Here is a 25,889-nt window from a genome sequence, read left to right as displayed (position 1 = left end):
GGGTGGAGTAGCACCTCTGCGGGCCGGCGACGGCCAAGGTCTGCTCTCGCTTCCTTGGATCGGCCACTGAGGGTGGATTTCCAAGGGATTATCGAGCCCCAGGAGCCTCGGCTCCTAATTTACACACGAAGTTTCTAGTGTGTGTGTGTGTGTGTGTGTGTGTGTGTGTGTGTGGTGGGGGGTGTTTGCATCAGCTTTGTCTGTGGCTGGTGTAAATCCTTTCAGACCAGGCTTAACCCACCCGCCACCCGCCCCCACCCTTCTTGTATAAAAACGTCTGGGGACCTCCAGGACCAGGCCCCGGTGGTCCTTCCCCCCTAACCATGCCCCAGGACCAGCCGTCCACGGCTTCTTCTTTCTCCCCTTTTGTCGTTTGGCCTGGCAATGGCCTAATAAACCCCTTTCTTTTAAAAAAAGACTTTCAGCCACGGGAGTTTAAATTTTTGCTTAACAGCTGTACCTCCTTTTCCCCCCTTTTAAATCTTGGGTCGGGAAACGTCTAGCAAGGGGTTGCCCTGAGATTTCCCTTGAATACTTAAAAGTGGAATGACTGGGCCCGGAACTGGGAGCCGGCCACACTGCCCTCCGAAACGGCGGTGCCGCCTAACGGTAGCCGCAGCTTGGCGCCGAAGCGCCCGTTTCGCTGCATCTCCGCCGCCGGCACACGTTGCGGGGGGTCTTGGATTGCTGGCGCTGGGCTTGGTGAATGACGAGGCCCCGGCGGCGGCGGGTTTAAGAGGTCGGTTCTCACCTGTGCGCTCATCCCTGCTGCCTGTTCCCACCTGTTTTTCAGCCCGGCCGCGCCACCTGGATCTCCGCCATGAACGGGCCCGCCCTGCAGCCCTCCGCGGCTTCCTCCACGCCCTCCGCCTCCTCACCCACGAACGCGGCCCCGGCCCCGGCCCCACGGGGCTGGAGCGAGTTCTGCGAGCTGCACGCGGTGGCCACGGCGCGAGAGCTGGCCCGGCAGTACTGGCTCTTCGTGCGCGAGCACCCGCAGCACGCGCCGCTGCGCGCCGAGCTCGTGTCGCTGCAGTTCACCGACCTCTTCCAGCTCTACTTCTGCCGCGAGGTGCGCCAGGGCCGGGCGCCCGGGCCGCCGGCTCGCGACTACCGGGAGGCGGGCCGCGGGCCCCCGGCCAAGGCCGAGGCCCCCCGCGCCGAGGCGGGCCCCGGCCCCGCCGCCCCTGCCCTGCCCAAGGCCCGCAGCTCGGAGGAGCTGGCCCCGCCGCGGCCGTCCGCGCCCTGTGCCCTCCAGCACCTGCGCCACAGCCTCCGCCACATCATCCGCCGCCGCTCGGCCGGGGAGGTGCCGGCGGCGGCCGGAGCCGCGGGGGAGGCCCGGCCCAAACCCGGCCTGGCCAGGAAGCGCCTGCCCTGGAGCCTGGCCCGGGAACCGCCGCCCGAGGCCCTCAAGGAGGCGACACTGCGCTACAGCCTGGCCGACGAGGCCTCCATGGACAGCGGGCCGCGCTGGCAGCGCGGGCGGCTGGCCCTGCGGCGCGCCCGAGCCCCGGAGGGCGGCGCGGACCGCGTGCTGGAGCTCTTCGACCCGCCCAAGGTAAGCACCGCGGCGGCCTGCGCTCGGCGCGGGCGCGGGCGGTAGCAGACGGGGTGGGACCTCGGACTTCCAGCAGGCGGCCGCCAAGTGCCCAGAGGGAAGTGTACCTTTCCAAAGCCGAACGTTCTCTTTGACAACCCTCTGATGCACGGAAAAGTCGCTGAGACAGTGCCGAGTTCCCCTGCCCACGGCGCCCAGCTTCGCCTGATGCAGCTACACTGTGTGTTCGCCACAGGCGCCCACCCTGGTCACTACTATTAACTGAACTTGGCGGTCACTCTGGATTTTGCCAGTTTTCCCCAAGGTCCCGTTTCTGCTCTGGGATTGGATCTAGTCGTGTGGCTGTGACGGGTCCTGTCTTTCTTTTTCTTGTTTGTGGCGACCTCCCCAGTGTTGAGGCGCGCCCGTCGGGGATTCTGTAGACTCTCCAGGGACACCCTGAGTCACCTGGGCCATGGCAGGTTGGTGAGGCCGAGGTGCTGGGAAACCCTGACCCAGACTGACCTCGCCATGCAGGAGGCTGTTTTCCAGGGCGCGGAACCGCCGTGGCATTCCTTCGCCCGTGCACACTCACGCCCCCAGGTGTTGTGGATGGCTTATTCTCCTTCCAGTTTTAACAGTTTGGTCTTTCCCTGTTGCAACTAATTCCATCCCAGCTGCGTAGTGAGACTGAAGGGCCGCTGCTCCACACACCTGTTCCACCCCGACCCAGGTGTGTCGGGTCGGTGAGACCGTTAATTCCGTTAATGCCTCTCTCCGTGGCCCAATTCTGTGCTCTAGGGGGTGAGCCGAGCACACGCGGTCCAGCCCTGAGGGCGCGCAGGCTGGGCCGGGAGACAGTTACACGTTCATCTGTTCAGCAGGTCCTTATTGAGCGCCTGCCGCGGCGTCCCAGGCGCGTGCTAGGGACCGGGGACCGGGTGGGGCGGGGCTGCGGGAGGAGGCCGGCGTGTGCACTCGTGTGGAGGAGTTACAAGTGCGTGCCGTGTTCCAGAGGCAGAGCCGCGGGCAGCCCAGCGGGAACCTCGGGGCCCGAACCGTGAGTGGGGTGGGGTGTTGTCGACGCGTCCTCTCGTGTGACGAGACCGTCCCTCTGACTTCACTGCGGCGTCGGGTGCACACACCCGAGTGTGGGGCGTGCGCCTGAAGCTCCGTGAGTGTGTGTGCACGCGAGTTGTGTGTGGCTCCCTTCACCAGTGACCCCCACTGACACTGGGTGCCACCCCACGGACGACAGGCCTCTCTGCCCTTGAGCCTCATGTACGTGCAGTCACGTGGCGCGTGGCTTTTTCTGTGCGGCTGCTTTTGCCCGGCCCCGGGTTCTGGGGGTCCTGCGCGTTCCCGCGTGTGTGGGCAGGCCGTTTCTCTTCGCCGCCGGGCAGGGCTGCGCTGTGGGCGCACCGTGAGTTTATGGTGCGTTCACCCACTCACCGCCGGCGGGCGGCGGGCCGTTCCCACCGTGGGGCTCCGCCGAACCAGGCCGCCGCGAGCGGTGCCCGGAGGCCCTGGGGGACAGGCGCTGCCACTTCTCCGGGGTCGGGCCGCGGAGCGGGCCTGCAGGCCCACGCGGGGAGGGCGGGGCTAACTTCGTAAGAAACGTCTAGACTTTCCCGAAGTGGCCGCGCGACTGCGTGCGTGGGTTTTCAGTCCAGCCCTTCCGGGGGGCGGGCTCCGGGTCTCGCCGCGCCTTTAGTTTGCATTTCCCTGACAGCTCGGGAGGTCAGGCACCTTCCCAAACGTCTGTGGGACATTAGGACGGACTCTCGCGCAACGCGCGTGGGCTTTGTTGCGTGTTCCACCTCCTCACCGGTCCGTGAGGGTGGTTGTGTGTTCCGGACGCACTTGCTTTGCACGGTAAGTCCCACCTCCGGCTCCGCACGTGGGCTCCCTTTCTGCGCCTTGGGAGCGGAGCCTCCTCGCGGGGCGGGCGGAAGGCCTTATTTTGACGGGGCCCCATTTACCAGCGGCGGCCCCTCGTGGTTCGTGCTTCCCATGTCCCGTCGACGAGACCGTGGCCCGCCTGGGTCATGAGGCTCGTTCTCGCTTTCCGCCCGGAAGCTCTGAGGCCTGGGCGCCCCCGTTTTGGGCGAGGGTCCGCCTGGAATCCGCTTCCCTGTGCGGTGGGAGGTGCGGGTCTCGCTTCCCCACGCTGCAGCGCTGTGTGAGGAGGTGCCGCTCCCCTCCCCGCCACCCCGCAAGGCCAGTGTCCATCTGAGCGCTCTGGGCCTGCCGGCCCCCTCGGCCCGCGTGCCTGTCCTTGGGCCAACTGCACGGTAGTCACCGAGGTTTCGTGGTGAGTCCTGAGAAGGTGACTTTGGACTGAGAGCTTCACCCCGAGCTAAGCCAGACCCTCGGGGCGTCCCAGGCGGAGGGAGCAGCAGCGGCAGAGCCCCGAGATGGGAGAGGGTTTCGCGTGTTTTGAAGAAAGAATGACACACGGGGCCGGTGTGTGTGGGGGGTGGGGAGGTGGGGGGCGCAGAGGGAAGATGGGGACTGTGTGGGGGCAGAGGCTCCCGTCCGGGGTTTGCATTTCGCTCCAGACACAGCGGGGGGCTGTCGGGGAAAGACAAGCACAGACAGAAACTCGGGCTTCTCGTCGCTGTCGGGGTCCATGACGGCCGGAGAGGCGACCAGCGGCCAAGCACGCCTCCCCACCCCCACCCCCACCCCCACCCCCACCCCCACGCAGCTCCACTGCAGAAGCTGCTGCTGCAAACAACCGTCTGGGCGAACCAGGTGTCAGGAGTCGGCGGGCCGAGCGGGGATAATGAGCTCGTTCTTCCCCGGCCTGGGGGCCTTAGGCCAGCGACCCCGGTCTTCTGAGCCTCAGTTTCCTCCTCCGTACAAGGGGCCCATTCACAGCGCCCGCATCGTGCGGCTCATGTGGTGGCCGGGCGGCGCATCTGCTGAGCGCCTGACTGAAGGGGAGGCTCCGTGTGGGCGCTGCGGGCGCTAAGGCGACGACCCTGGGGCTGCGAGCGCAGGTCTCTCTCCAGGGTTGCTCTGGGTCCCGTCCAGGCTCCTGTTCTCCGGGCGCCCTGAGCTGGTGAGAGAGTCCCAGCCCAGGAGTCTGAGGGACAGCCAGACAGCCGGGGCTGGGGTGGCCGGGGGCAGGGAGGGACGGGGTGGGCCAAGGGCTGGGGCTGGGCTGGGTGGGGCCCAGAGGGGCTGAGACAGGTGCGGGGGTGGCCCGGCACTCCTGGCCTCGGGGCGGCCCGGCAGAGTGTGGCACCACGCCGCTCCTAGAAGACCCTCCGGTGGCCACTCTCCCTGTGGCGCCCGCCTCCCCTCCGATCCCCCTGCCCCAAGAGGCCCCGCTCCCGACCCCCAGCTTGCGTCGGAGGGTGCAGGGAGCCAGCCCGGCCAGGCCTGTGAGGCGCCACCCTGCCCGACAGCTGAAAGAAAAAATAAGAAAGTCAGATTGGTTGCCAGTGTTCAAAAACACAAAGTGGAGAGAGCTCACACGGACGTCCAGATTCCTGGTTCCTCTTACAGAAGCGCCTGGCCCTGCCCGAGCTCTGCCCAGGGAGCCGTGGGGGGCCGGCGGCGGGGAGGGTGACAGAGGCGGCCACTGGGCCGAAGGGCGGCGGCTGGCCTTGGGGCAGGGACTCCCAGGCGCTGGGGGTCCATGTGGAGCAAACCAGCTGACCACCGCCTTTGGGCCAGCCCTTGGCTCTTCTGGGCCTCAGTTTCCCCGTCTTCCCAGGCCTCCGGGCTGTCTGAGATGGTCTCAGAGCCTTGCGAGCCCCATTGGGCCTGGGGGCCGAGCCTCAGTTTCCCTCACTTGCACAGGGGTGAGGCCGGAGTTCTAGCTGCGGCCGAACCGGCCTCTGTAGCCAGCGTCAACCAGGCACCTGCTCTCCGCCCGGCACCCTGCCGACCTGGCTCCGTTTAACCCTCCCTGCAGCCCCGTGGGGGGCCTCCGCTGGGGGGGGGGCCCACTCCGCCGGCCAGCGAACTGGCGCCGAGAGGGCAGGTGACTTGTCCAGCTCTCTCGTGGCCGACGTGGGGCCGGAGCCCGGGCGGCTGGGCCGGACCTGGGGCCGAGCGGGTCTTCGGGGGGCTTAGCAGCGGGCTGGCGGGTCCCCGGGCCATCTCGTCCGACGCCACCATCTACCTGGGGGGACCCTGAGGCCCAGAGCAGAGGGAGAGGAAGGAGGAGGGGGCCACCTCAAGGGACTCAGCCCGCAGCCCTGAGCCCCCGCCGCCCCCTCCTGGCCTCACGTGCCCCCAGGGAGAAGTGCTCTGGGGGGAGTGGCCGTCCTGCTGCCCCGGGGTGGTTGGGGTGGGCCGGGCACTGAGGTTCCGAGTGCTGCCCGCTCTGCTGCTCCCGGGCCGGGCCCCCTAGGACAAGCACCTTGAGCACGCTGGGCCCCAGCTGTCCCCCTCCCTAAAGTGGGCTGGTCACAGCACCTGTGGGGGAGGGGGTGGAGTCACGTGGGCGAGGCTGAGATGCGCTGGGTGCCGACTGGATGAGTGAGGGGCGCCCGGCCCCACCCCCTCGAGCGCAGAGTTCAGCCTGCGGGACTGGGTTTGTGCTGAGAGGTGACTCAGGCCAAGGGCCCCCTCTGCTCCCCGCCCGTGCCCGGGGTCAGCCCAGGAGCAGGCCGGGGCACGTGGGCAGTGGGTGCCCGTGGACGCCTGGGTGGGCGCCCAGCAGCTCGCAGGGGCCGGCCCCGCGGGAGCAGCCCACCAGACGCCCGCCCACCGCGAGCCTGCAGGGTGGACGGCGGCACCGTGCCTGCGTCACAGACGGGGACATGGAGGCCGAGGTGGCCGCGGTGTGGACGCCGGGGCCGGGCCTGGAGCCGCGTCCCCGAGTGTGGGAAAGAGGAAGCAGAAAGCAGGGGACGTCGTCCGCCGGAGGCCTAGTGGTTTCCTCGAGGCAGGAGTGCGAGGAGGAGGAGGAGGAAGGCTGGGCAGGAAGCTGCGGGCAGGAGGGGCAGCTGCGGAGACTCCTGCCTCTGCCCCCCGGGGTGGGGAAGGCTTTGCCCTCCCTCTCCCTCCCTGCCTCTGCTTTCTTGGGTGGAAACAGCCGCCCCCGCCCCAGCCCCACCGTGTGGTCGTCCGTCCCCCCCCTCCCCGCCCCGGCCCGGCCCGGCCCACGGGGCCACCACCGGCCCTGGGGTGTGGGGACAACGCCCGGGGCACCGGGGCACGGAGGAGCGGAGAGGCTCGTCCAGGGCCACACAGCAGGGAGGCGGCGGCGCTCAGCACGGAGTCCGTGCATCTAGGCCCCGGAGCAGGCAGACAGGCCTCGGCCGCCAGCCCGGCCGCCCCTCCCGTGGGCAGGCGGGAGCCCCCTTGGCCCACGGGGGCCCCCAGCCCCACCCTCCCTCCCCAGGAGCACCAGGGGCAGAGGCTCAGAGGGAGACGACGGGTTCAGCCCTTGTCCCCCCACCCTCCCCCCCGTGGCTGCCGTGCGGCCCACGTGGGCCCCTGCCCCTCTCTGAGCCATGACGTGGGCGACTGGGGGGCTTCGTCCTGGCCCCCCGGGCTGGGGCGGGGGGCGGGGATGGGGGAAGGAAGGGGTGCCGGTGGGTGGGCCCGGCTCCTGCGGGGCCGCCCCATCTGGCCCCCACCGGGGTTCCGCGTGAGACCGTCTTTGAAAACGGCTCTGCCGCTCAGAAGCACGCCCGGCCACGCCGGAACCACGGGCGATGGTATCGCCCGGCTTCCTCTCGGCTCGAACCCTGCGAACCCGCAGACGCAGACGCGAGGGCCCCGATCCCCGCCGCCGGGGGAGGGCGGGCACGGCATCCGTTTCTTGTCCTTCACTGAAGCCCCCCAGTGCCGCCGCCGCCACCGCCGGGGGCTGGTCCGGGTCCCCTCCTGCTGCCGGGGGGCCTGCCTGCTGCTGCCGGCTTCTTGGGAGTTCGCCTTCCGTGTTGTTTGTTGCGGGGGGGGGGGGCTGGGTTTTGGGGGGAGGGCGCCCGGCGCTGCGGAGTCTGGGCTTCGGGCTGGAAGCCAGGGAGGGGTTTGGTTGACGCCCTGGCCTCTCTGAGCCTCAGTTTCCCAGTCTGGAAAATGGAACGTCGGTCCTTGCCTCGCTGGGCGGTTAAGAGTCAAAACAGGCTCAGGGAGGGCCACGAGGGCCTGGCACGGGGTCCCCGCCCTGAGAGGCGGAAGAAGGGGCTTCCTGTGCGGGAAGTGGCCGGACCCAGAGGCGGGTCCCCAGATGCCCTCCCAGGGACGGGCGGCCACCTGGCCGGCCCCGCACTGGCCCGACCTGGGCACCAGCTGACGAGCCCGCGGGCCGGGCGGCGCTGCTGGAAATCCCCCACCCACCTCCTTGTGAATGGAAAGGAAACCAGCGTGCACCAGCCGAGATCTCGGCGTTCCGAGCGAGCGAGCGGCCTGCCCTCACTGTGGGGGGGCAGCTTCCTCCCCCAGGGCAGGAGGGGCCGCCTCAGCTTCCTCTTCGGGGCCCCACACCCCTTTTTCCTATGTCCTCCCTGGTCCGGGGAGGAGGCCGCTGTGTCCCCCGGGCCGTGCGCCTCAGCCTGGGGGGCCGGTGGGTGCTCCCTCATCGCGGCTGCTGCCCGGGCTCGGCCTGTCACAGGCCCGAGGGGACTCCCGACCGTGCTGAGCGGGGTGGGGGCTGACCATACCGGCGGCAGCAGCAGCAGCCCCCCCAGCAGCAGGGGGAGAGACTTCTCGGGGACCGCCTGCAGCTGGGGGCCCCGCTCCGTCTCATCTCGAACCTCCGTGTAATCTAGGAAACGGGCCCGCCGAGGGCCTCCAAGCTGGCGTCCCTAATGGCTCTGGTCTTTTTTTTTTTTTTTTTTCAATGAATAAAGCTCATGGACGGAATTGTAAAAAAGTGACTGAAACACCACCCACAGCCCCGCTCCCCGGAGAGAATCAGCGTTTCCACCCTGGCGGCTGTCCCCACGGCCTTGCTCTCTTCTGGGTCTGGGACGTCTCCCCCAAAGGGCCGTCCCCCTGCCCCGCCCGGCCCCCTCTCCCCCAGCCCGTCCACGTGCCGGGCGCTGGCGGGGGTGCCGGAAACAGGTGGGAACTTGTGGACAAAACCCCCTGCCCTCGTGGCGCGGGCCTGTGTCTGCCCTTTCTTCCGCTTGCGTGTCTTGAAGGGTCGTCTGTCTTCCCAAACGTTCTCCAAGAATGTCTTCTCTGAAATGCCGGCTGCCGGACAGTTCATGTCCACAGTCGGGCCGCGGCCTGTGCATCTGCAGCCATCTGGGTTCCCGACTCAACCATTTCTGACTCTCTCGTTCAGACAGACAACCCGGTGACGAGCGTCACGTCCATCAGCCTTGGTGCTCGCCCCCAATTGTCCCCTCGGGCCAGGGTCCCCGAGGGGGGCGTGCTGGCCGGGGCAGATGGGGGGGGGGCGGCTGTGGGAGCCCCTCGAAGCTTGCAGGGGCACATGCTGTCTCTGAGCTTCACTGAGATGCCGTTCACACGCCGCGGGGTGGGCTCGTCTCGGGCATGCGCCCCCGGGACCCAACTGGATGAGGTCTTCCTCGTCTCAGGAAGGACCGGGCCGCTGGCCGTCGCTGCCCCGGCCCCAGGCGGCCACTACTCCACTCTCTGCCTCTAGAGTCGCCCGTTCTGTTCTCTTCCCGCCCGTGGGATCGCACAGCCTGTGGTCCTGTGGGGCCGGCCTCTGTGACTGAGTGCGGTGTCTTCAAGGCTCACATCCTGCTCCTCCCCTCATCTCTGGACGAGGTCGTGGAGGCCGTCGGGAACCCGGGGCGCGGGCAGACCTCGAGGACACGGTGGGCCCCTGTCCAGGCCTGGCCGGGCGAGGCACAGCCTCTTGCCGGAGCGGGGGTCGTCTGGCCTTCAGGGTGTGAACGGACGCGAACCTGTGGTGCGCCCTGGAACGGGGTGTGGGGGTGCGTTCCGTGTGCACATGCATGTCTCGGGGCCCCCATCTGCAGAGCGGTGCTGCCGGGTTAGGAGCCGAATGTTTGGAGGGCGAACCCAGCCGGCCTCCAGAGCCCTGGACCGTGTGCGCCCCCAGCCGGCGACTGCTCCGCCTTCTCCCGACACCCGCCGCTGCCCGCCCTTCCGGTCAGAGCCGCTCTCCCGCCGGCGGCCCCCCACCCCCACGGCAGCTCCTGGATGGCTGGGCACCCCGGGCATCTTCTCGTGTGCTCACCAGCCATTTCTAAAGCGCGTGAGGTCCCCTTTTCAAAGAGCTTTCCAGAAGGGTTCTACCCACCCGTCTTCTGGCCAGCGGTGCGAGCCCTGGGTGTCTGGGGAAACCCTTCGCCAACGTCCACCTGGTGGACAGTGGTGGTCTCGTCCTCTCTGATTGCCAGCGCGGGGGGGTGGGGGCGCAACCCAGGTAACACAGAACGGGCCGTCACCCCAGGGGACCCCAGGGGGGCCCCCTGCGCCCGTCAGCAGGCAGCCCCGCCCCGTCCCCAAGCCCTAGCCCCTGGCCACCACTAGTCAGTCGACCTTGTCCCTGCAGACGGGGACGGCTTCTCTCGTGCTTCCTGGTCCTGTGCGTTTCTCTGTGCCACTCGCAGGCCCTTAGCTCCGCGTGCTCGTCTCCTGCACCGTCTGCCTTTCCGTGGCGCTCGGCCGGAGTCCTCGCGTGCACCAGCTCTCCGTCACGTGTGGCAGGGACCCCCCCGCCCCCCGTTTGCTGTTCGGCTTTTCTGTCTCGGCCCCGAGTTTCTCGGCTTCGGAGGTTTTTCAGTCTGGACAGTGAGCAGTGAGACCCGGTGACCTCCTCCTCCACGGCTGCACCCTTTGCTGCTTCTGCTGAGAAAGGCCTGGGCTCAGGCAGTCCCTTCGGTCTTGTCTCTCACGTCTAATTGCTGAGTCCAGCTGGCTCTTACTCTTTGTGGCTGGTGTGATTTCCTGTTGTGCTTTCGATGTCAGTGAGCGGCTGTGCTGCAGGGCACATCGCATAGTAGGTGCTTACTAAACGCAGGGGGACCGGTCGCTCAAACGGTGGGGGGGGGGGAGCGTTGCTGTGGTGGCCGCGGCTGGGACCTGGCCCACTTCTGGGGCTCCCGTTTGTCAGCTCAGCCCGGGGCGCTGCGGCCCCCAGCCTTCCCGGCGCCCCACAGCCCCTCGCGCTGCTCCAGGGGCCCTCGCTGTCACCTCTTCTTCTGAATCAGCGTTCTTCGAAGGCAGCCGGTGGCCGCCGTCCGGGGCTTGGGGATCTGGGTGACGTCGACGAGCCCCCTCCCCTCCGGCGCACCCCCACGGAGGCCAGTGACAGAGGTTACTTGTTCTCTAACCACAGATCTTTCCCCGTCTGCAGGCGCGGGGCGGACGCCGGGTCCGGCCGGGCCGCGGGGCTTCCCCGTCTGCTCGGGCTCTGCAGCGGGGCTGGGAGGCGGGCGCCCCCCCCCCCGCCCCCCCGTTCAGGCCCCGGGGGGCGGGGGCTGGGCGGCCCTGGCACCCCTGGCCCCGCAATGCCCGCCGGGGTCCCCCACAGGCCGCCATGGGCCTGTCTGTCTTCCTGGGGCGTGGGGTCCACAGAGCCCACGGGAAGGCCGGGGGGGCAGTGCCAGGTTTGGTGCTGGGCGTGTCCCCTCCCCACGCAGGGCCCTGGACACGTGACGTGGCCTCGCGGAGCCACGGCCTCCCCTGCTGCCTGGAGGGGCTGAGAAGCCCCCGTGGCCTGGAGCGCCCCGGGACCGAGGTGGCCGTGACCGGCACCGCGTGAGGGAGGCCCAGGCTGGGTAAAGGTGTGGCTGGGGACAGGCGCACTGGCCTGGGGGCTCCTCCGGCCACGTGGGGACAGTGGGGGGCGGGGAGGACTCCTGGCAGGGGCGCCGGGAGCGGGGTGCGGTCACTCGAGGCGTGGGTGGGGGCAGCGGGTGTGCGGCAGCCGAAGGGACGGGGTCCGGCTGGGCCTGGGACCCTGTGCCAGACACGCGGCCGCTGGGGGTCTGCCGGGTGCCGGCCGGGCCCTCCTGAGGCCGCTGTGCCCACGGTGACGGTCCGGGCCTGCGGTGCAGGGGTCGCCGGGGCCGGTGGCCAAGCAGCCTGTGACAGCCGCTCTCCCCAGCAGCTCAGCTCCGGAGGCCGGGCCATCCTCCTCGTCTGTCGCCCTGGGGGCCACAGGCTGGGCAGGGAAGGTGGCTGTGTGGAGGGGACAGAGGCAGGGGGTGTCCCTGGGTGGCCTGGCCCCTCACTCCTGCCTCGCAAGGCCCCGTCCCAGGATGTCTGGCTCTGCTGAAGCCGGGACATGGCCTGGACGCCCGTCGCCCTGCAGTGGAGGTGAGACGAGCCAGTGAAGGTGCTGGTGGGTGACCAGCACCCTGGCTCGCCTGTCCAGCCTCGCCCACGTGGACTCCAGGGGTGGCCCCCCTTAGGCGCCGTCACCCTGACCTTGGGTGCGGCCTGCCACAGGCGGCTCCCAGAGCGGGGTGCAGGCCGGGCCTCCCAGCTGGTCCTCCGCACCAGGGCGCCCCCCGCTCCCGGGGGTGGGGCCGTGGCTGTGGGATCCCAGGCCGGCCCTGTGCTGGGGGGCGTCTCTCTCTATGGGGGTCTCTGTCTCTGGGTGCTTGTCTCTGCAGGGGGAGGCTGCGCCAGCCTCTGAGAGGGGCTTTGTGTCCCTGTCGCTGTGATTCTGTGTGTGTGGGGGGGTGGTCTCCGTCTCTCTGAGAGGGGCTTTGTGACCAGGTCCCTGTGAGTCTGTCCGACATCGGGGACCCCCCTGCAGGGGGGGGCTCGTCAGCCGGGCCCCCGCCCGCCCCGGTGTCTCTGGCTGGTGACCACCCCGGCCTCCTGGAGCCTTGGAGGGTCCGAGCGTGGGAGGCCCCGGGGGTCCAGGGCTTGGGCCTTCGGGGTGTGACCGGGCACCGCCCGCCCACAGGAGGGCAGCAAGAGGGTGGGGGGACCCTGTCTGTGACACTTGGGGGTCTGCGCCTCCCGTTTTTCCCTGGCTCTGGGGGGGTCTGTTTCTGGCACTTGGGGGGCTCTTATTTGCCAAGAAAGGGGGGAGCTGACCTGATCCATGTGGCTTTTCTGGAAGCTTCTCTGGTCCCTCTCCTGCTCCTCTGTGGGGACCACCCAAGGGGGAGATCTGGCCCATGGGGACGTGAGCGGGGGGCAGCCTGGGAGGTTCCCGTGTGCGCAGGGCAGCAGGCAGGGTCCCTACGGAATCCGGAGGGCGCGGGCCGCCATCACCTCCGCCTTACAGACGAGGAAGCGAACGCCCCAAGAGCGAGGTGATTTTCTCGGGGGTCACCCAGAAGAGGGGGCCGGCACAGGCATCTGAAGTGAGGGGGCTTGCAGCCCTGGGCGGGGGCAGAGGAGGGAAGGGACCCGTGACCCGTACGTCCCACATTGGTTCAGTCCCTGGAGCCAGCTCCCCGCCTCCAGTCCCCCCCAGGGGAGCCCAGGAACGGGGGGTAAGATAACTCTCCCCACCCCACCCCACCCCACCCCACCCCACGCCTGCCCCTGCTCTCAGGCCTCTGAGGGCTGGGGCCCTGGGCGGCCACCCAGCTACTCCCCATCCGCGTGGCAAACGCTCTCCGAGGACCTCCTGCGGGCCTGACCCGGTGCTGGGCCCCAGCGGGGGGCGGCGGGGGGGGGGTGGCGAGGCTGGGTGCCCTGTCCCCACCCTCGGAGGAGCTCCCAGTCAGAAGGGGGGGAGGGGGGGGCGGCCCCATCACCAGGAAGCGGTGGCCGGGCCCGATAAGCCCCAGGCACAGGAATCGCGCTGACCACGGCGGCGTGACCAGAGAGGGCTCCCTGGAGGAGGGGGGCCTCATTCTCTGCCAAGACCTGCGTGGGAGAGGCCGGGGCCTGGGCCCCCCCTCCGCCTGCCCGGGCCTCCGTTCCTTCACCTGTCGCACGGGCTCAGTCACCGTGCTGGGGTCGGGGGTCACGAGGCTGCCCCTCAGCCAGTCTTCTCCTGCTGCAGTGGGAAGGTGGGGGGATGGGAGAGGGGGTCAGCCCGCGAGGTGGGGGTGTCTGCAGTGGGCCCGTGCCCGACTGACCCCCAAGCTCATGATACTCGGCAAACAAGAGGCCGATGACGAATGCTTTTGTGGGAATAAAATCGAGCACGTCCGACCCACCAGGCCCTGTGCTCGGGGCTGGGATCCCCTGTGAACAGGACCAAGTCCCCCCAGAGACCCTGTGTCCAGAGGGGCCTTGCCGAGGCGGCACTTTGGCTGAGCGCCCGAGCAGGGCGAGGTCTGGTGGATTCAGAGGAACTGCCGGTCGGGCAGTCGGGCAGCGGCAGTCAGGCAGCGGCGGCGGCAGGTGCAAAGGCCCTGGGGCAGAGCGTGCTCAGTCCGTTCACCTCCAGGGGAGGCCAGTGTGGCCGGAGCCGAGTGTGAGGGACGGGGCTGCAGTCAAGGCACCGATATGGACGAGGCCCTGCGTGGCCCTGGGCCCGCCGTGAGGACTGGGGCTTCCTTGCTTAGTGCAGTGCAGCCCACAGGGGAGTTTTAGGGGGCAATGGGAGGCAGCCGGAGGAGCTGGCTGTGGCTGGGAGCAGGACTGGGAGGTGGCAGCACCTCAGGGGGCACAGGATGTCACCCTGTTCTCCAGCCCCTCCCCCTGTCACGGGGGGGGGTCCCTGCGAGCAACTCCTCTGCCCCTTCAGGGCTCCCATAGCTCCCCGGTGCCTGGGGAGGGGGGGTGGGTGCGGCCCCCCCCGCCGGCTCTGGGCCAGCAGGGGGTGGTGTGTTCTCTGTGCCGTCCTGTGGAGGTTTTCTCAGTCCCTCCTCCTCCTGCGGGAGGTGGGGACAAACCGCCAGCTGCAGGGGCTGTGGCGGTGACAGAGGGGCCGGAGCAGGGCAGCGAGTCTCCTCACCGGAGTGCCACCGTGTACCGAAGGAACATCGGGGACTGCCCTCCACTCGGGGACAATGCCCTTCCTACTTCCTTGGTCCCCAGCACCTCCCTTCCTTGACATGGTGCTCTTTGCTGTGAAACCTAGAACATTCTTGAAATGGGGCCGGTCTGGGAACCCAGCCGTCCTGCAGCTACTGGCGGGGGGCCGAGGCGCGCAGTAGGCGTGCACCGAAGGGGCTGCGAGGGCGCTGGCTAGTCCCCGCCGACCCCCCTTCCCTCCCGTGGGCTGGGCAGCCCTCGCTGGCCCCTGGGCTCATCCTCCAGGAGCTTTCCCTCCGCCGTCCCGCTCCGGAGAGTTCAGCAGACGTGAGCAGCCACACGCTCTGTGCCCTGCCGGACAGGAAGATGGCAGGGAGGCCTTGCTGAGCGCATGGTCAGCTGATGGGGGGACAGCCCGAGGGCTGAGGACAGCCGGGGGGCAGCAGCGGCGGCAGACAGGGTCCTCCGGGAGCAGCTTCCGGAGCCTGGGCTCCCGAGGCTTGCCCGGCCTGGGGCCGCTCTCCTGCCGTCCCCCGGCTTCCCCACGTGCCCCCGTGGTGGGCGCCGTGGTGCTCACCGTCTGCGGGACGCTGGGGCCCAGGTCCGGGGAACACGGGGGTGCACCAGGGTGCTCTGTGCCAGCGCCCACCGGAACCTGGAGTGTACTGCTGCGAACCGAGGCTGCTTCTCTGGAAAACCCCTTCGCGCTGGCTGCCACGGAGCTCAGACATGAACTTGTGCAACTGGGGTTCCCTGTCTGGGTGTCCCTGTAAGCCGCTTGGAGTCCTTTTTGGAATAAGGACGTTTCCTTGTGCTTCAGGCTGTTCTGATACCGATCAGTGAGCCTTGAGTGAGCGTCTTCCGTGACCACATTTCACCTGCTGGTTTTGCTCCTTCACCCAGGCGGCACCCACTGTGGGCACGGGGTGGGGGCGGGGGACTGGCGGAGCCTCTGGGTTTCCAGGGCCTCCCTCCTCGGGGAGGTCGGCGGGGATCCTCTGCCTGCGGTTCCCGTGGACACCGAGGCAGTCGGTGCTGGGCCCACAGCCCAGAAGGTACCGAGCGGCGCCGCCCAGACACCAGCTCGGGGACATGGCAGGCCTGGCTGTGGCGTGGGGCTGGAGCCCCGACGTCTGGCTGTGTCCCACGACCCAGGCCACTGCTCCTCCTCGTGGGAGAGGAGGGCCCAAAGCCCGCGGAGACAAGGCTCCCAGGGGCTGGGGTGGCCTGGGGGATGCCAGATGGGGGGTGGTCTCTCCTGTAGGCTTTCGCTGGAGGCCCCTTCGGGGGCCAGGCCGGTCGCAGTGGCTGCACCAAGGCCAACACATGAGGGTCTGGCCTGCCCCCACGGGGGGGCCCGCGTGCTGGGCCCTTGGCTGCTCCGCTCCCCACTGGGTCTGGCCCCACAGGCAGACCTGCTCCTGCCGACGGGTCCAGCGTGAGCTCCCACTTCCCCACGCCGCCTCAGACGAGCCCGAACGGACTGGCCCAGCCTTGAGACCCCTTGGGGACTTCTGGGCCCACTGTGGCCACCTCACTGCGGGACCCGAAGGCCCAGGTGCTTCCCCAGCTCAGCGCGTGTGCAGAGGCCATCCTGGGGCCTGGGAAGCTCAGCTCAGCTCCTAACGTGGCAAAGCTGGCCTTCACCGCCTTCCCGGCGGGCACGCAGTTCCTGTGGGAGACCAGCAGCTCTGAGAGCCGAAGGCCGAGTGTGTTTTGTTCCTGCTGGGGCACTGGCACCGGCAGCTCCATGAGGGCTTGGCCAGGCTCTCTGCCGGGGTCTCCAGGGAGTGAATGGTACCGGGCCCCACTCAGGACGCTCGTGAGGATGTGGCCGAGTAGGGTGCAGCCCAGCACCTTGGGGACCCGGGAAGGGCCGCCGCTGACCCTGGCCCTCAGCACCCAGGGAGCAGCAGCAGGTGGTGGCAGTGCCCAGGGAAAGCCAGGCCGTGAGAGACGGGCCGGCCTGGATCCAGTGGTAGCTTTCGTTGGCCCCCAGGCTGACTGGGGGCTCCCGGCCTCTCCACTGGCAGCCATGGACACCCTGGGTCAGCGGGAGCTGGGGGGGCGGGATCTGTGGGTGCAGGCAGAGCCGCCCACACGGCCCTCCAGAGACGACGGACCTGGAGCCAGAGCTCGCTCGTGTCACATACACGTGCACAGGGCTTCTGCCCAGTGCCGGCGCTCACTGCCCCGGCTCCTTCACGTTATTTTTAAAAGCAAACTCAGACACCCAAGTATATCATGGGCAGTCACAGTGAAGTGCATTTTATTTTGGTGTGAGCTACAGTCTTTATACTCCCTGTATCTTAGGGGATGTAGGTCACACCGCACGTGTGCACCACTGCAGGCGGTGAAGGCACGTTCCGAGTCACAAGGAGGGCCTACCACGCTGTGGGGGGCAGGCTGGAGCGCCCTGCTCGGGAACCCTGGGGCTGTCGCTGCAGCGGACCCTCCAGGGCTTCCCCCGCCTCGCCTCCGCTGGCCTCCGGCCCCAGCAGCCCCGTGGAGAGAGGCTGTTCAAGCAGCTCTGCTTTCCGGACAGCCGAACTGGGGCAGGAGGGCTGAGCCGCTGGTCCGGGGTCACCGCCCAGACGAGGGCAGCCGTGGAGATGCAGGCCCTCCTGCGAGGACAGAGTCAGAGCTCCCCAGCAGCCAGCGCCGAGCATGGGTCACCCCGCTGGAGTCACAGTGGCCGCGGGAACAGAGCCAGCCTTTCGGAGGTGGGGCGCTAGATGTGCCCCCCAGGAGTGGACGCTGCAGGACGTGGTGGGCGATGCAGCCGCTCGTACCACAGCCACCTCCAGTGGTTCAGCTGTTTTGATCACCTGAGCAGTGTGGCTCCGAGGAGGGGGGGGTCCCCAGAGCTGGGGCTCACTGGCCCGGCTTGCTCTGCGAGGAGGCAGGGGAACTAGGGCGTGTGAGAGAGGGGGAGCCTGCCCCCCCCCGCCATGTTCCTCTCCGCGTTCGGGTTCGCTTCTCTCCATCACGGCTCTTTGTCAGCACGCCTCTCCACCGGGAAGGCCCCCGCTGGTCCCTCCACACAGCGGCCGGTGCTCGGGGTCTTGCTCCAGCCCGACCTCGTGTGCGGCTGCCCTGGCTTCGGGCCCCTGCCCCTTGCCCCTCCGATTCGGGGCAGCGTGGAGTCAGACCCACTGCTGCAGACCCCAGCCCTGCACCCAGAGCTGTGTGACTCTGGGCAGACAAATGGGCCGCCCTGAAGGTTGGAGGGCTCTGTGCTGGGCTCGCCCTGCAGGCAGGCGGTAGCCGGGACTCAGACACCATCTGTGCAACCGGCCCCGCGGGTGCAGAGGGGACCCCTCTCTCCACCACCGCCCGCCAGGTCAGCAGTTCCTCAGCTGCGGGGGGTGGAGCTGGCACGGAGGGCCCCACATTCAGAGTGAAACCAGTGGCTTTACTGCTTAATCTCTGCACTCGCTGGGGCTGGGCCCGCGGCCAGGCCTGGAGCAGAACCGAAAGGGAGGCCAGGCCTGTTCCCCTCTCGGCCTGGCCTACTTCCTCTGGGCGATCCTGAGGCCGGGAACCCGCGGGTGGGGCGGGGACAGGGCCCCTGCAGAAGCAGGAGAAGGAAGGAAACGGCCCTCTGTGCCTTACCCACTCTGCAGACAGGAAGCGGGGGCTCGGAGGGACCGGCTGGCTCTGGAAGCTGCGGGGCACAGAGGCCTCTGCTCCTCAAGTGAGGCTGCTGTGCTCCCCATGTCTGACTCCCAGGCTGAGAAGCTGGGGTGCAGGGGACGTGGGAGAGAAACTGGAAAGGGGAAAAGGCTGGGGCTGGGACTGACTAGCTGTGCAACCCCTCGCTTCCTCATTCGTGCCGTCAGTGTGACGACGCAGCAAACCCCAGCAGAGGCCAGCGGTTCCTCGAGTGCTGCTCCTGTCCCCAGACGGCTGTGTCCACGGGGCAGGACCGGGACCTCCCAGGAGCCCTGTGGGGCAGTGGGGGGCGCACCAGGAGAAACCCCAGTCTGGCCAGCCCTCTTGCCAGGCTGCCATTCCCCCTCCCTGCTCACTGGCCTTCCTGCGGGCGGGGGGGGAAGAGGGGCTGGAAGCAGGCCGTGAGAGGTGCCTGGCTCCTGCGTGGCCACCGCACGGTTAAGCACATCTCTGTGGGGACCACCTTTGGAAAGGGCAGCTCCTGGCCAAGAGGTGCCCTTCTGGGCGGAGGTGGTGGAGGCTGGATCTCCCAAAGCCTGACTCTCGTTCCCACTTCCTCGCCCTGTGCTGGCTCTTTAGGGGCCACCTCCTGGCCCTTCTGGGGGAAAGAGCTGCTGGAGATGGGGGGGGGAGGGGAAGCTCGGCAGGGCCCCCTCTGCCCAGTCCCAGCCCATCTCTGGCTCTGTCCACCGTTCTTATCTTCCGGCCTCTGCTGGAGGTAGCCACCGTCGCTGGCCCAGGGTTTGGGGACCATTTCCCACCTACGCTGGAGCTTGTGTTTGTGGATGTCATGGCAGGCCCCTGGGCCCGAGGCTGTGTGGGGCTCTGGGCTGGCTGTAAACTGGGGCCGGCCGGGCACGCTGGCAGAAGCCCCCAAGGCCTGTGGCTAAGCTGCTCCTCCAACCCCTCCTTGTCCTGAGACAGGACAGATTAGCGAGTTTTGGGAATTTGATGCTCTGGCATTCAAAACCTGCTTTTCCCTTCTCTGAGTCAAACGGCTTCACCCCCAAGATCTGCGTTTTTTCCATAAGCTGCAGTGACAGTATCTGCTTCCTGGGGCCGCTGTTAGGTCAGAAGGAACCCATACTAGTGGGGGGCTAAAGACACGACGCAGACTTGGGGCCCCTGGCAGAGCCAGGCAGCACCAAAGAGAAATGTGACTTGGGTTAGAGCCCCTCACGTCATGCCCCCTCTCCGGGCTGGTGACGGGTCAGGCAGTCCCCGTGACAGGGCTGCGCGAGGAGCTCTTCGCCCCAAAGGGGAGAGGAGAGAGGGCAGCAGGCGAGCACATGTCAGTGCCGGACTGTCCACCCGTCCAGGTGAAGGGGAGTTGGCCCCCAGCCCACACAGGACTCACTCCGGGGATCTCAGTGTGTGGGGTGCTCCAGGGGCTGGAAGGACCCTCTGTGGGCTCTCGAAAGCCAGATGCAACTTTCCTCCAGACTCGGGGTGCCCGCTTCACAGCACCGTGAGCACGCGCTCAGCAGAAAGAGAGGCCTGGGGGCGGGGGGGGGGGGGCAAAGGACCACCCGAGGGACAAGCCCTGAGTCTCTGCCTTGGTCGCCTAGAGCTCCAAGCCCAAGCTGCAAGCAGCCTGCTCCAGTCTCCAGGAGGTCCGGCGGTGCACACGCCTAGAGATGCCCGACAACCTCCACACCTTCGTGCTGAAGGTGAGTGGCGCAGCCTCCCGCACCTAGGGGCAACACCCCGCTCTCCACAAATACCCCATACAGCCGTTCCCTTCCTGCCCACCAGGTGAAGGACCGGACAGACATCATCTTTGAGGTGGGAGACGAGCAGCAGCTGAATTCATGGATGGCTGAGCTCCGGGAGTGCACAGGCCAAGGGTGAGGCGCCCCAGCTCTGCTCCGGGCACCGTTTCCCCTCAACCCTGGTCTGCACAGAGCCTTAACCCCAGCCTCTTCCCCAGCAGGCTGGAGAGCACGGACCCAGAGATGCACATTCCCTCGGCTCCCGAGCCCGGCATGACCAGCTCACCGAGGGGAAGCACAGAGTCCCTGAACCAAGGTCAGTGGGTCTGGGCCTTGGTGCTCTGAGTACGCCCGAACCCAGCCTCAGCCCAGGGTAAAAGGTACCCAACAAGGGGTCACCATTACCCATCTTCTCTAGCAGGGGCTTCTCCTGGGGCGTTGCTGGACCCAGCCTGCCAGAAAACAGACCACTTCCTGTCCTGCTACCCCTGGTTCCACGGCCCCATCTCCCGAGTGAAGGCAGCTCAGCTGGTCCAGCTGCAGGGCCCTGACGCTCACGGAGTGTTCCTGGTACGGCAGAGCGAGACGCGGCGCGGGGAGTACGTGCTCACGTTCAACTTCCAGGGCATAGCCAAGGTAGGGGGCAGGGCAAGTGGGGCTGTGCCCCCACCCCAAGTTCAAGGCCCGTAGGGGCCACTGCCTGAGCCGCCCCTCTCCCCCCCCCCCACAGCACCTGCGCCTGTCACTGACCGAGCGGGGCCAGTGCCGCGTGCAGCACCTGCACTTCCCCTCCGTCATGGACATGCTCCACCACTTCCAGCGCTCGCCCATCCCGCTCGAGTGCGGGGCCGCCTGCGACGTCCGGCTGTCCAGCTACGTGGTGGTCGTCTCCCAGCCCCCAGGTGGGGGCCCACTGCCCCTGGGTCGAGGGGGTGGCTGGCCCAGGGAACCACAGGGGGCGAGAGCGGCTGCAACCCCAGGGACTTGGAGATCTTGTCTTGGGTCCTCCGACATTCTCCTGCCCCGGGGACGCTGACACTGCGGTCTGTCACTTGGTCCCCAGGTTCCTCCAACACCGTCCTGTTCCCGTTCTCCCTCTCTCGCTGGGACTCAGAGCTGGGCCTGCCCCACCTCAGTGCCGCTGCCTGTCCGAGGGGGCCGGGCCCCGAGGGCCTCCCAGGCCGGTCCTCCCCCCCAGAGCAGATCTTCCACCTGGTGCCTTCGCCCGAGGAACTGGCCAACAGCCTGCGGCACCTAGAGCCAGCGCCCACCGGCCGCGCCCGGGACTCGGACTACGACACGGACTCCTCCTCCCGGAGCCACCTGCGGGCCGTCGACAACCAGTACACACCTCTCTGACGGGCGGCGGAAGCCCGGGCCCACGGACGCCCCGGAGGAGCAAGCACAGCGAGCAGAGACGGGACTTGTGATTGTAACCGCCTTTCCTTCCTTTCAGAGAGAGTTCGGGGACACTGTTAACTGTTCTTCCAGTTTGGACGCAACCCTTTTATTAGGCCTGTTAAAGGGCCCCTCTAAGTTGCAGGCTGATTTTCTCCTTGTTTACAGATGTGGTTCTTGTTCGCAGATGCCGCCGGCTCCCGCCCTGGGCCCCTGGGCCCAGTCCCCGTCGCTCTCCGAGCAGGGGCAGCGGGCAAGGGCCAGGCCTGGCAGTGGAAACGTGTTCTCTTTCTCACTGACGCTGTCGCAGCTGATGCCAGGCGCTCTGCTAGCGGGGAGGGGTCCTCAGGAAGCCCAAAACACTAACCAGCCCTGGACTGTCTCATGGTTTTCCCGTTGTGGCGTCAGTGCACGTGGCCGCTCTGCGGCACCCCCGCCACGGGCGACCACACCTATCCTGCTTCGACACTCAGCCTTACGACTAAGCTCAAGAATGATGTTAAACATTTTACCTCAGATAAATTTCTCAAAGGATTCAGGTTTGAAAACTAAACCAAGCATTGCTTATTTCACTGTACTGTCTGAACTAACACCCAGGTTTCTGCAGCCAGAGACAGCTATGCAAACCCGACCTGACCAGCTCCCGGCCGAGCCAGCCGCCCGGCTTCCTGGTCTAGTGCGTCCTCCGGACGGGCACCTGCTGCCGAGCAGCCACTGTCCTTCCCCTCGCAGAGAAGTGGAGCGTGTCCCTTTCGGGGGCATCCAGGCAGTCACTGAGATAGGGTGGCAAGCTGTTGTTCTACCCTGGTGCCTTATGCGTCAAAAACTGGATTCTGCCTCACAGCAGCTTTACGGTGGGCGTTAAACTGAGGGGTGAGGGAGGGACAGGCAAGGAGGGAAGGAAGAAGGCTCCCGGGCCCGCCTAGTAAGCCCTTCCCCAGCAGGGCCGGCTCCGAGCTCCCCGGCATCCACTGGCTTCTTAGGTCGTCCCGCCAAAGGGTTCCGGCTCGTGCTGGAGCCAAAATGGAAGCTAGGACCCGGGGCCGCGGCTCTGGAGGCGCCCCGGCGACGGCCCACGGCTGGCGCTGTCCCTGCCGGCCCTGCTCCGCGTGAGGAGGCGTGCCCTCGGGCACACACCTCTGGCACCCAGGGAGGTCCCGGGTACAACCTCCATCTATGCTTCCTTCACAAGCGATGCGATTCCTAGTGGGGGGCTGGCTCCTCCCAGAGAGAGCTCCGTGAGGGGGCTCGGGGGGATGGGAAGCCAGCTGCTTCTGGGGCCCGCAGAGCCGGCCAGCACAGCCAGGCCCACCGAAGGGGCCCCTAGGAGCCTGAGCCTGGGGAGTTCGGCGTAGTTCTGACGCTGACGCGCACACCCCCCCCCATCAGTCGGCCAGAGGCGGAAGGTGAATGCTGGCCTACACCCAACCAGCCGCGGCCTGCCTTACCTGGGCGAGGGTCGGGTCTGCTCCCGCCAGCGGCACTCTGTACTCAGAGAGGCCAGACTTCTGCTTCTAGAATTTTTCTGTTTTTCGCTGGGGGCAAGGTGCCACCTCTTTACTTTTAAAACCAACATTCCTGGGTGTTGTCACGGGTTGTAAGGCAGTTCCAACCCTGATCCAGATTTCTGATCCATTTCTAAGGATAAATTTTCTACACACCAAGCAGGTTTCTCCAAGTAATCAATGCTAAGCAAAGGGTGAACCAGATGAACGAGCACTATTGAGAGAGAGACCTCATCACAGAAAGTCAATGCTGACAAGTCACTGGTGCAGGAAAGGGGTCAGACAACGAGCCGAGCAAGCCCCCACCCATCGCGTCTGGGCTGAGACCTCTTCAGGCCAGGGCGCTCACTTCTTAGCAATCTCGCCACGTGGAACCCCCAGGCAGTGCCGAGAGGCGCGCCAGACACAGCCAACGAGCAGCTCCGACTCCCCGGTTACAAAGTACGAGCTCAGACTGACAGAGACCCGGAAGTTGCCCACCTGCGGACTGCTTCCGTGTGAAGTGTCCATGAAAAGCATTTTTTTCTAGACATGTCCGAGTTACCAGGACAGCTCAAGTACATCCTGACAGACAGCCCCGTCCTGACCTGGGGAGAAGTGACCCCGAGCCCGTGCCTCTCCCTTCTGCTGCAGCAGGTCGGGGTGCACGGAGGGAGCAGCGGGCCCCTTGGCTGGACGCCCTCACAGTGACCCCGCGGGCGGCAGCCAGCCCCCAGCACGACAGCACACGCCACCCTCCTTCCGGGCCTGACGTGACCGCCGCTGACGGCGCCAGGCCCAGGCAGCAGCCTCCACTGAGAGCCCACGCTCAGTGCCAAAGGGACCGTTCGCGCCGCGGTCTCGTCGGGCGCCCCTGATTGCAGACGCCGAGGGTGGCCTGACTGTCCCCAGCACCGACACTCCCTTAGTCGGACTCTAACGGACTTTCACAAACTAATAGTCACCAGCACCAAAGAGTTAAGTCAACTAACCTGCCTTGACTTTTAGACCAGCAATCCACATGGCTTTATCTGGTATAAATCTTCTGCCTTTGATCACTTCTGGACCGTGTAGGAAAAAGGAATAGCAATCATTAAAATCTCAGACTAGAGAACACTATTTTTATATAACAGTTTCTTAACCTAAAATCAAGGCCTTGAACTCTTCCCTCCCCCCCAAGGGATGCCCGTGGTTTCTTCACGCTTTCCTGCAGGGCTAAGCCTCTCCTCGCACCGTCACCCGAGCGCCGCCCTCCTGCAGGCCGGAGGGGCCTGCAGCACCTGTCCCACCGCCTCTTCGCAGGGGCACGTCTGACTCCAGTGTGTGGCTGGAATAAGAGCACATTGTAACAGCACAGAAAATGGCTTCATCTTGTATCGTGGTGGGCAGAAGGTCTTTGGCAAATTTTTATGTCTTGTTTATGTACTGTATACGTAACTTATTCTTGAATAATGCAAATTTTGCTCTAGTGTACAAATTGCTACATATGAATTAAAAAAAGTTTTCAGGATCTTGACTTGTTGCCGAGAGAATTCACAGGCTCGACCTGGCACAGTGGGTCTCCCTGGAGCCCGGGCCCTGCTCCAACACTTGCCTTCCCTTGTCCTCCTCCCACGAGCCGGGCACACTCACCAACGCTCGGGCGCCCACAGCCGCAAGCGGCTCTGTGGGCCACTGCATCTTTTCTGCCCTCTGGGTTTCTCTATCCAAGTTTTTTCTTTTCTCCCCCATCCCATCTGGTTTTTTTTTAAATGAATTTTTATTTTTCAGTTATAGTTGACGTACGCTATCATGTTGGTTTCAGGCAAATCGTTATCACCATTTTTTACAAAAAGTATCTCCCGCCCCCTACTGGTCAGACAGACAGATGTCTGCATCAGGACAAGCGGCTGACGCACACATCCGTCTGGGTCCGGAGACGCTGAAAAGGAAGCTCACAGAATCAGTGTCAGGCTGAGGATGCGGGTTTCAGCGCTGCCCACCTCGGGCCGGCCTCCCTCCTCCTGGAGCGGCTCTCCAATCCACCAGAGAGAGTATCTCAGTCTTGTCTTTTTCCAGAGAGACCTTGAACCAAAACTAAAGGTGAAGAGGAAAAAGCATTTGACAACTAACCTTCCAGGGTATTAAGAAAGCACACTCCGCCCTCCTGCCTTGGTATTAACCAGCATCTTATACAAACGCACACTAACTGGATATCAGTTTTTAAAACTTTTTTTATTTTTTGATTTTTTTTAAAGTTTTTATTTTATATTATCTACAAAGTAAAAGTTTTTCCCTTAACTTAAAAGTTGAACCACTGTAGACAGTGATCACTTCATCAAACTTGATTTATAAATAATAATCCATCAGTTTGACGGTAAGAATTTACTGAAACTTTGTCAAGTTTAGTAAAAGGGTGTTCCAAGTCTTGATTTGTTTTTGTTTTGTTTTTTTTTTTTAGCAGTAATCGCAGCAAGAATCACTCTTGTTACTTTTGCTAGCTGATGTGTTCATGACTTTTGAGGGTCATTAAAAAATAAATAACTTCCAGTTTCAGCAAGCAGAGCTGGGTACTTGCAGGACTCTGAAACAGCATATGGAAGTATGGAACAGCCCACAAGTTCCTAAATGCCTCTACTCGGTCCAAACATCTTCCACTGCAAGTGAACTGTTAGCATTCCTATCGGATGTTACAAGAAATCAACATATATTTTTAAAAAACAAAATAAATGAAATTCTAATTTTCTGTGCTTCCAGTTGGTAGAAGCAGTAGAAGGGAGGAGGGAATTTGGCCTTTCGGTTCCTCCAGGGCAGCCTTACAACTGCTGTTGGTGGTGGGCTTGTACTGTAAAAAAGAAAAGTGAATATTTAAACAGAAAACTGGCAACACCGCACATTAGCCTAGTGTCTCTGCAGCACGTGACTGTGAACTATCCTTGTGCTAGCTGGACAAGACTCAAAATTCGGTTCACTCCCCCCGTCCCATCTGCACCAAAATGGGGAGGGGGAGGGGGTGGGTGGAAACAAACCAATAAGACATAAAACCACTTCAGATAAAACTCCCAGAAGACTTGTTGCTCATGGGGTAGAAAAACAGGCCTTACCACACCCCCTCCCCAAATGCTAGCCAAGAACCAGCACTGCTCTCAGAGGAACAGGTCAGACTGAAACCTCACCGTGGCAGCCATCAGTATTAGAGCACCATCGCGGCCTTCTCTCCCTGTCTGGGCGTAGCTGGAGCTAAACTACTCTCAAAACCGATCCGCGCACAGCACTCCCTCCTCAGGAGTT

At 65.5% G+C, this 25,889-nt stretch overlaps 2 protein-coding genes across 11 annotated transcripts in view; one reads left to right on the top strand and one right to left on the bottom strand.

Moving 5' to 3' along the window:
* Positions 1-24,129, top strand: part of SH2B3 (SH2B adaptor protein 3) — a 34,190-nt gene extending 10,061 nt beyond the window's left edge. Inside the window, exons 2-8 of one of the 4 annotated variants that reach the window (XM_045845263.1) lie at positions 794-1,561; positions 19,594-19,695; positions 19,781-19,872; positions 19,959-20,053; positions 20,159-20,373; positions 20,468-20,639; positions 20,801-24,129. In XM_045845263.1, coding sequence (XP_045701219.1) covers positions 821-1,561; positions 19,594-19,695; positions 19,781-19,872; positions 19,959-20,053; positions 20,159-20,373; positions 20,468-20,639; positions 20,801-21,096 — 1,713 coding nt within the window. In that variant the 5' untranslated portion in view covers positions 794-820 and the 3' untranslated portion in view covers positions 21,097-24,129. Of the gene's footprint in view, positions 1-793; positions 1,562-19,593; positions 19,696-19,780; positions 19,873-19,955; positions 20,054-20,155; positions 20,374-20,467; positions 20,640-20,800 lie in introns of all 4 variants that reach the window. The other 3 variants (XM_045845253.1, XM_045845244.1, XM_045845235.1) reach the window with 3 other exon arrangements.
* A 220-nt stretch (positions 24,130-24,349) lies between these two features.
* The window catches only part of ATXN2 (ataxin 2), a 97,698-nt gene continuing 96,158 nt past the window's right edge, over positions 24,350-25,889 (bottom strand). For all 7 annotated transcript variants that reach the window (XM_045845214.1, XM_045845168.1, XM_045845205.1 and 4 more), the window contains one exon: positions 24,350-25,443. In XM_045845214.1, coding sequence (XP_045701170.1) covers positions 25,415-25,443 — 29 coding nt within the window. In that variant the 3' untranslated portion in view covers positions 24,350-25,414. The remainder of the gene's footprint in view (positions 25,444-25,889) is intronic.

This window comes from Phyllostomus hastatus, unplaced genomic scaffold (genome assembly GCF_019186645.2).
Source record: "Phyllostomus hastatus isolate PE091 unplaced genomic scaffold, TTU_PhHast_1.1 phas_contig_1162, whole genome shotgun sequence".
NCBI classification, from domain to species: domain Eukaryota; kingdom Metazoa; phylum Chordata; class Mammalia; order Chiroptera; family Phyllostomidae; genus Phyllostomus; species Phyllostomus hastatus.
The sequence above is the reverse complement of the archived record's forward strand: the minus strand, read 5'-3'. Positions and strand labels throughout refer to the sequence as shown.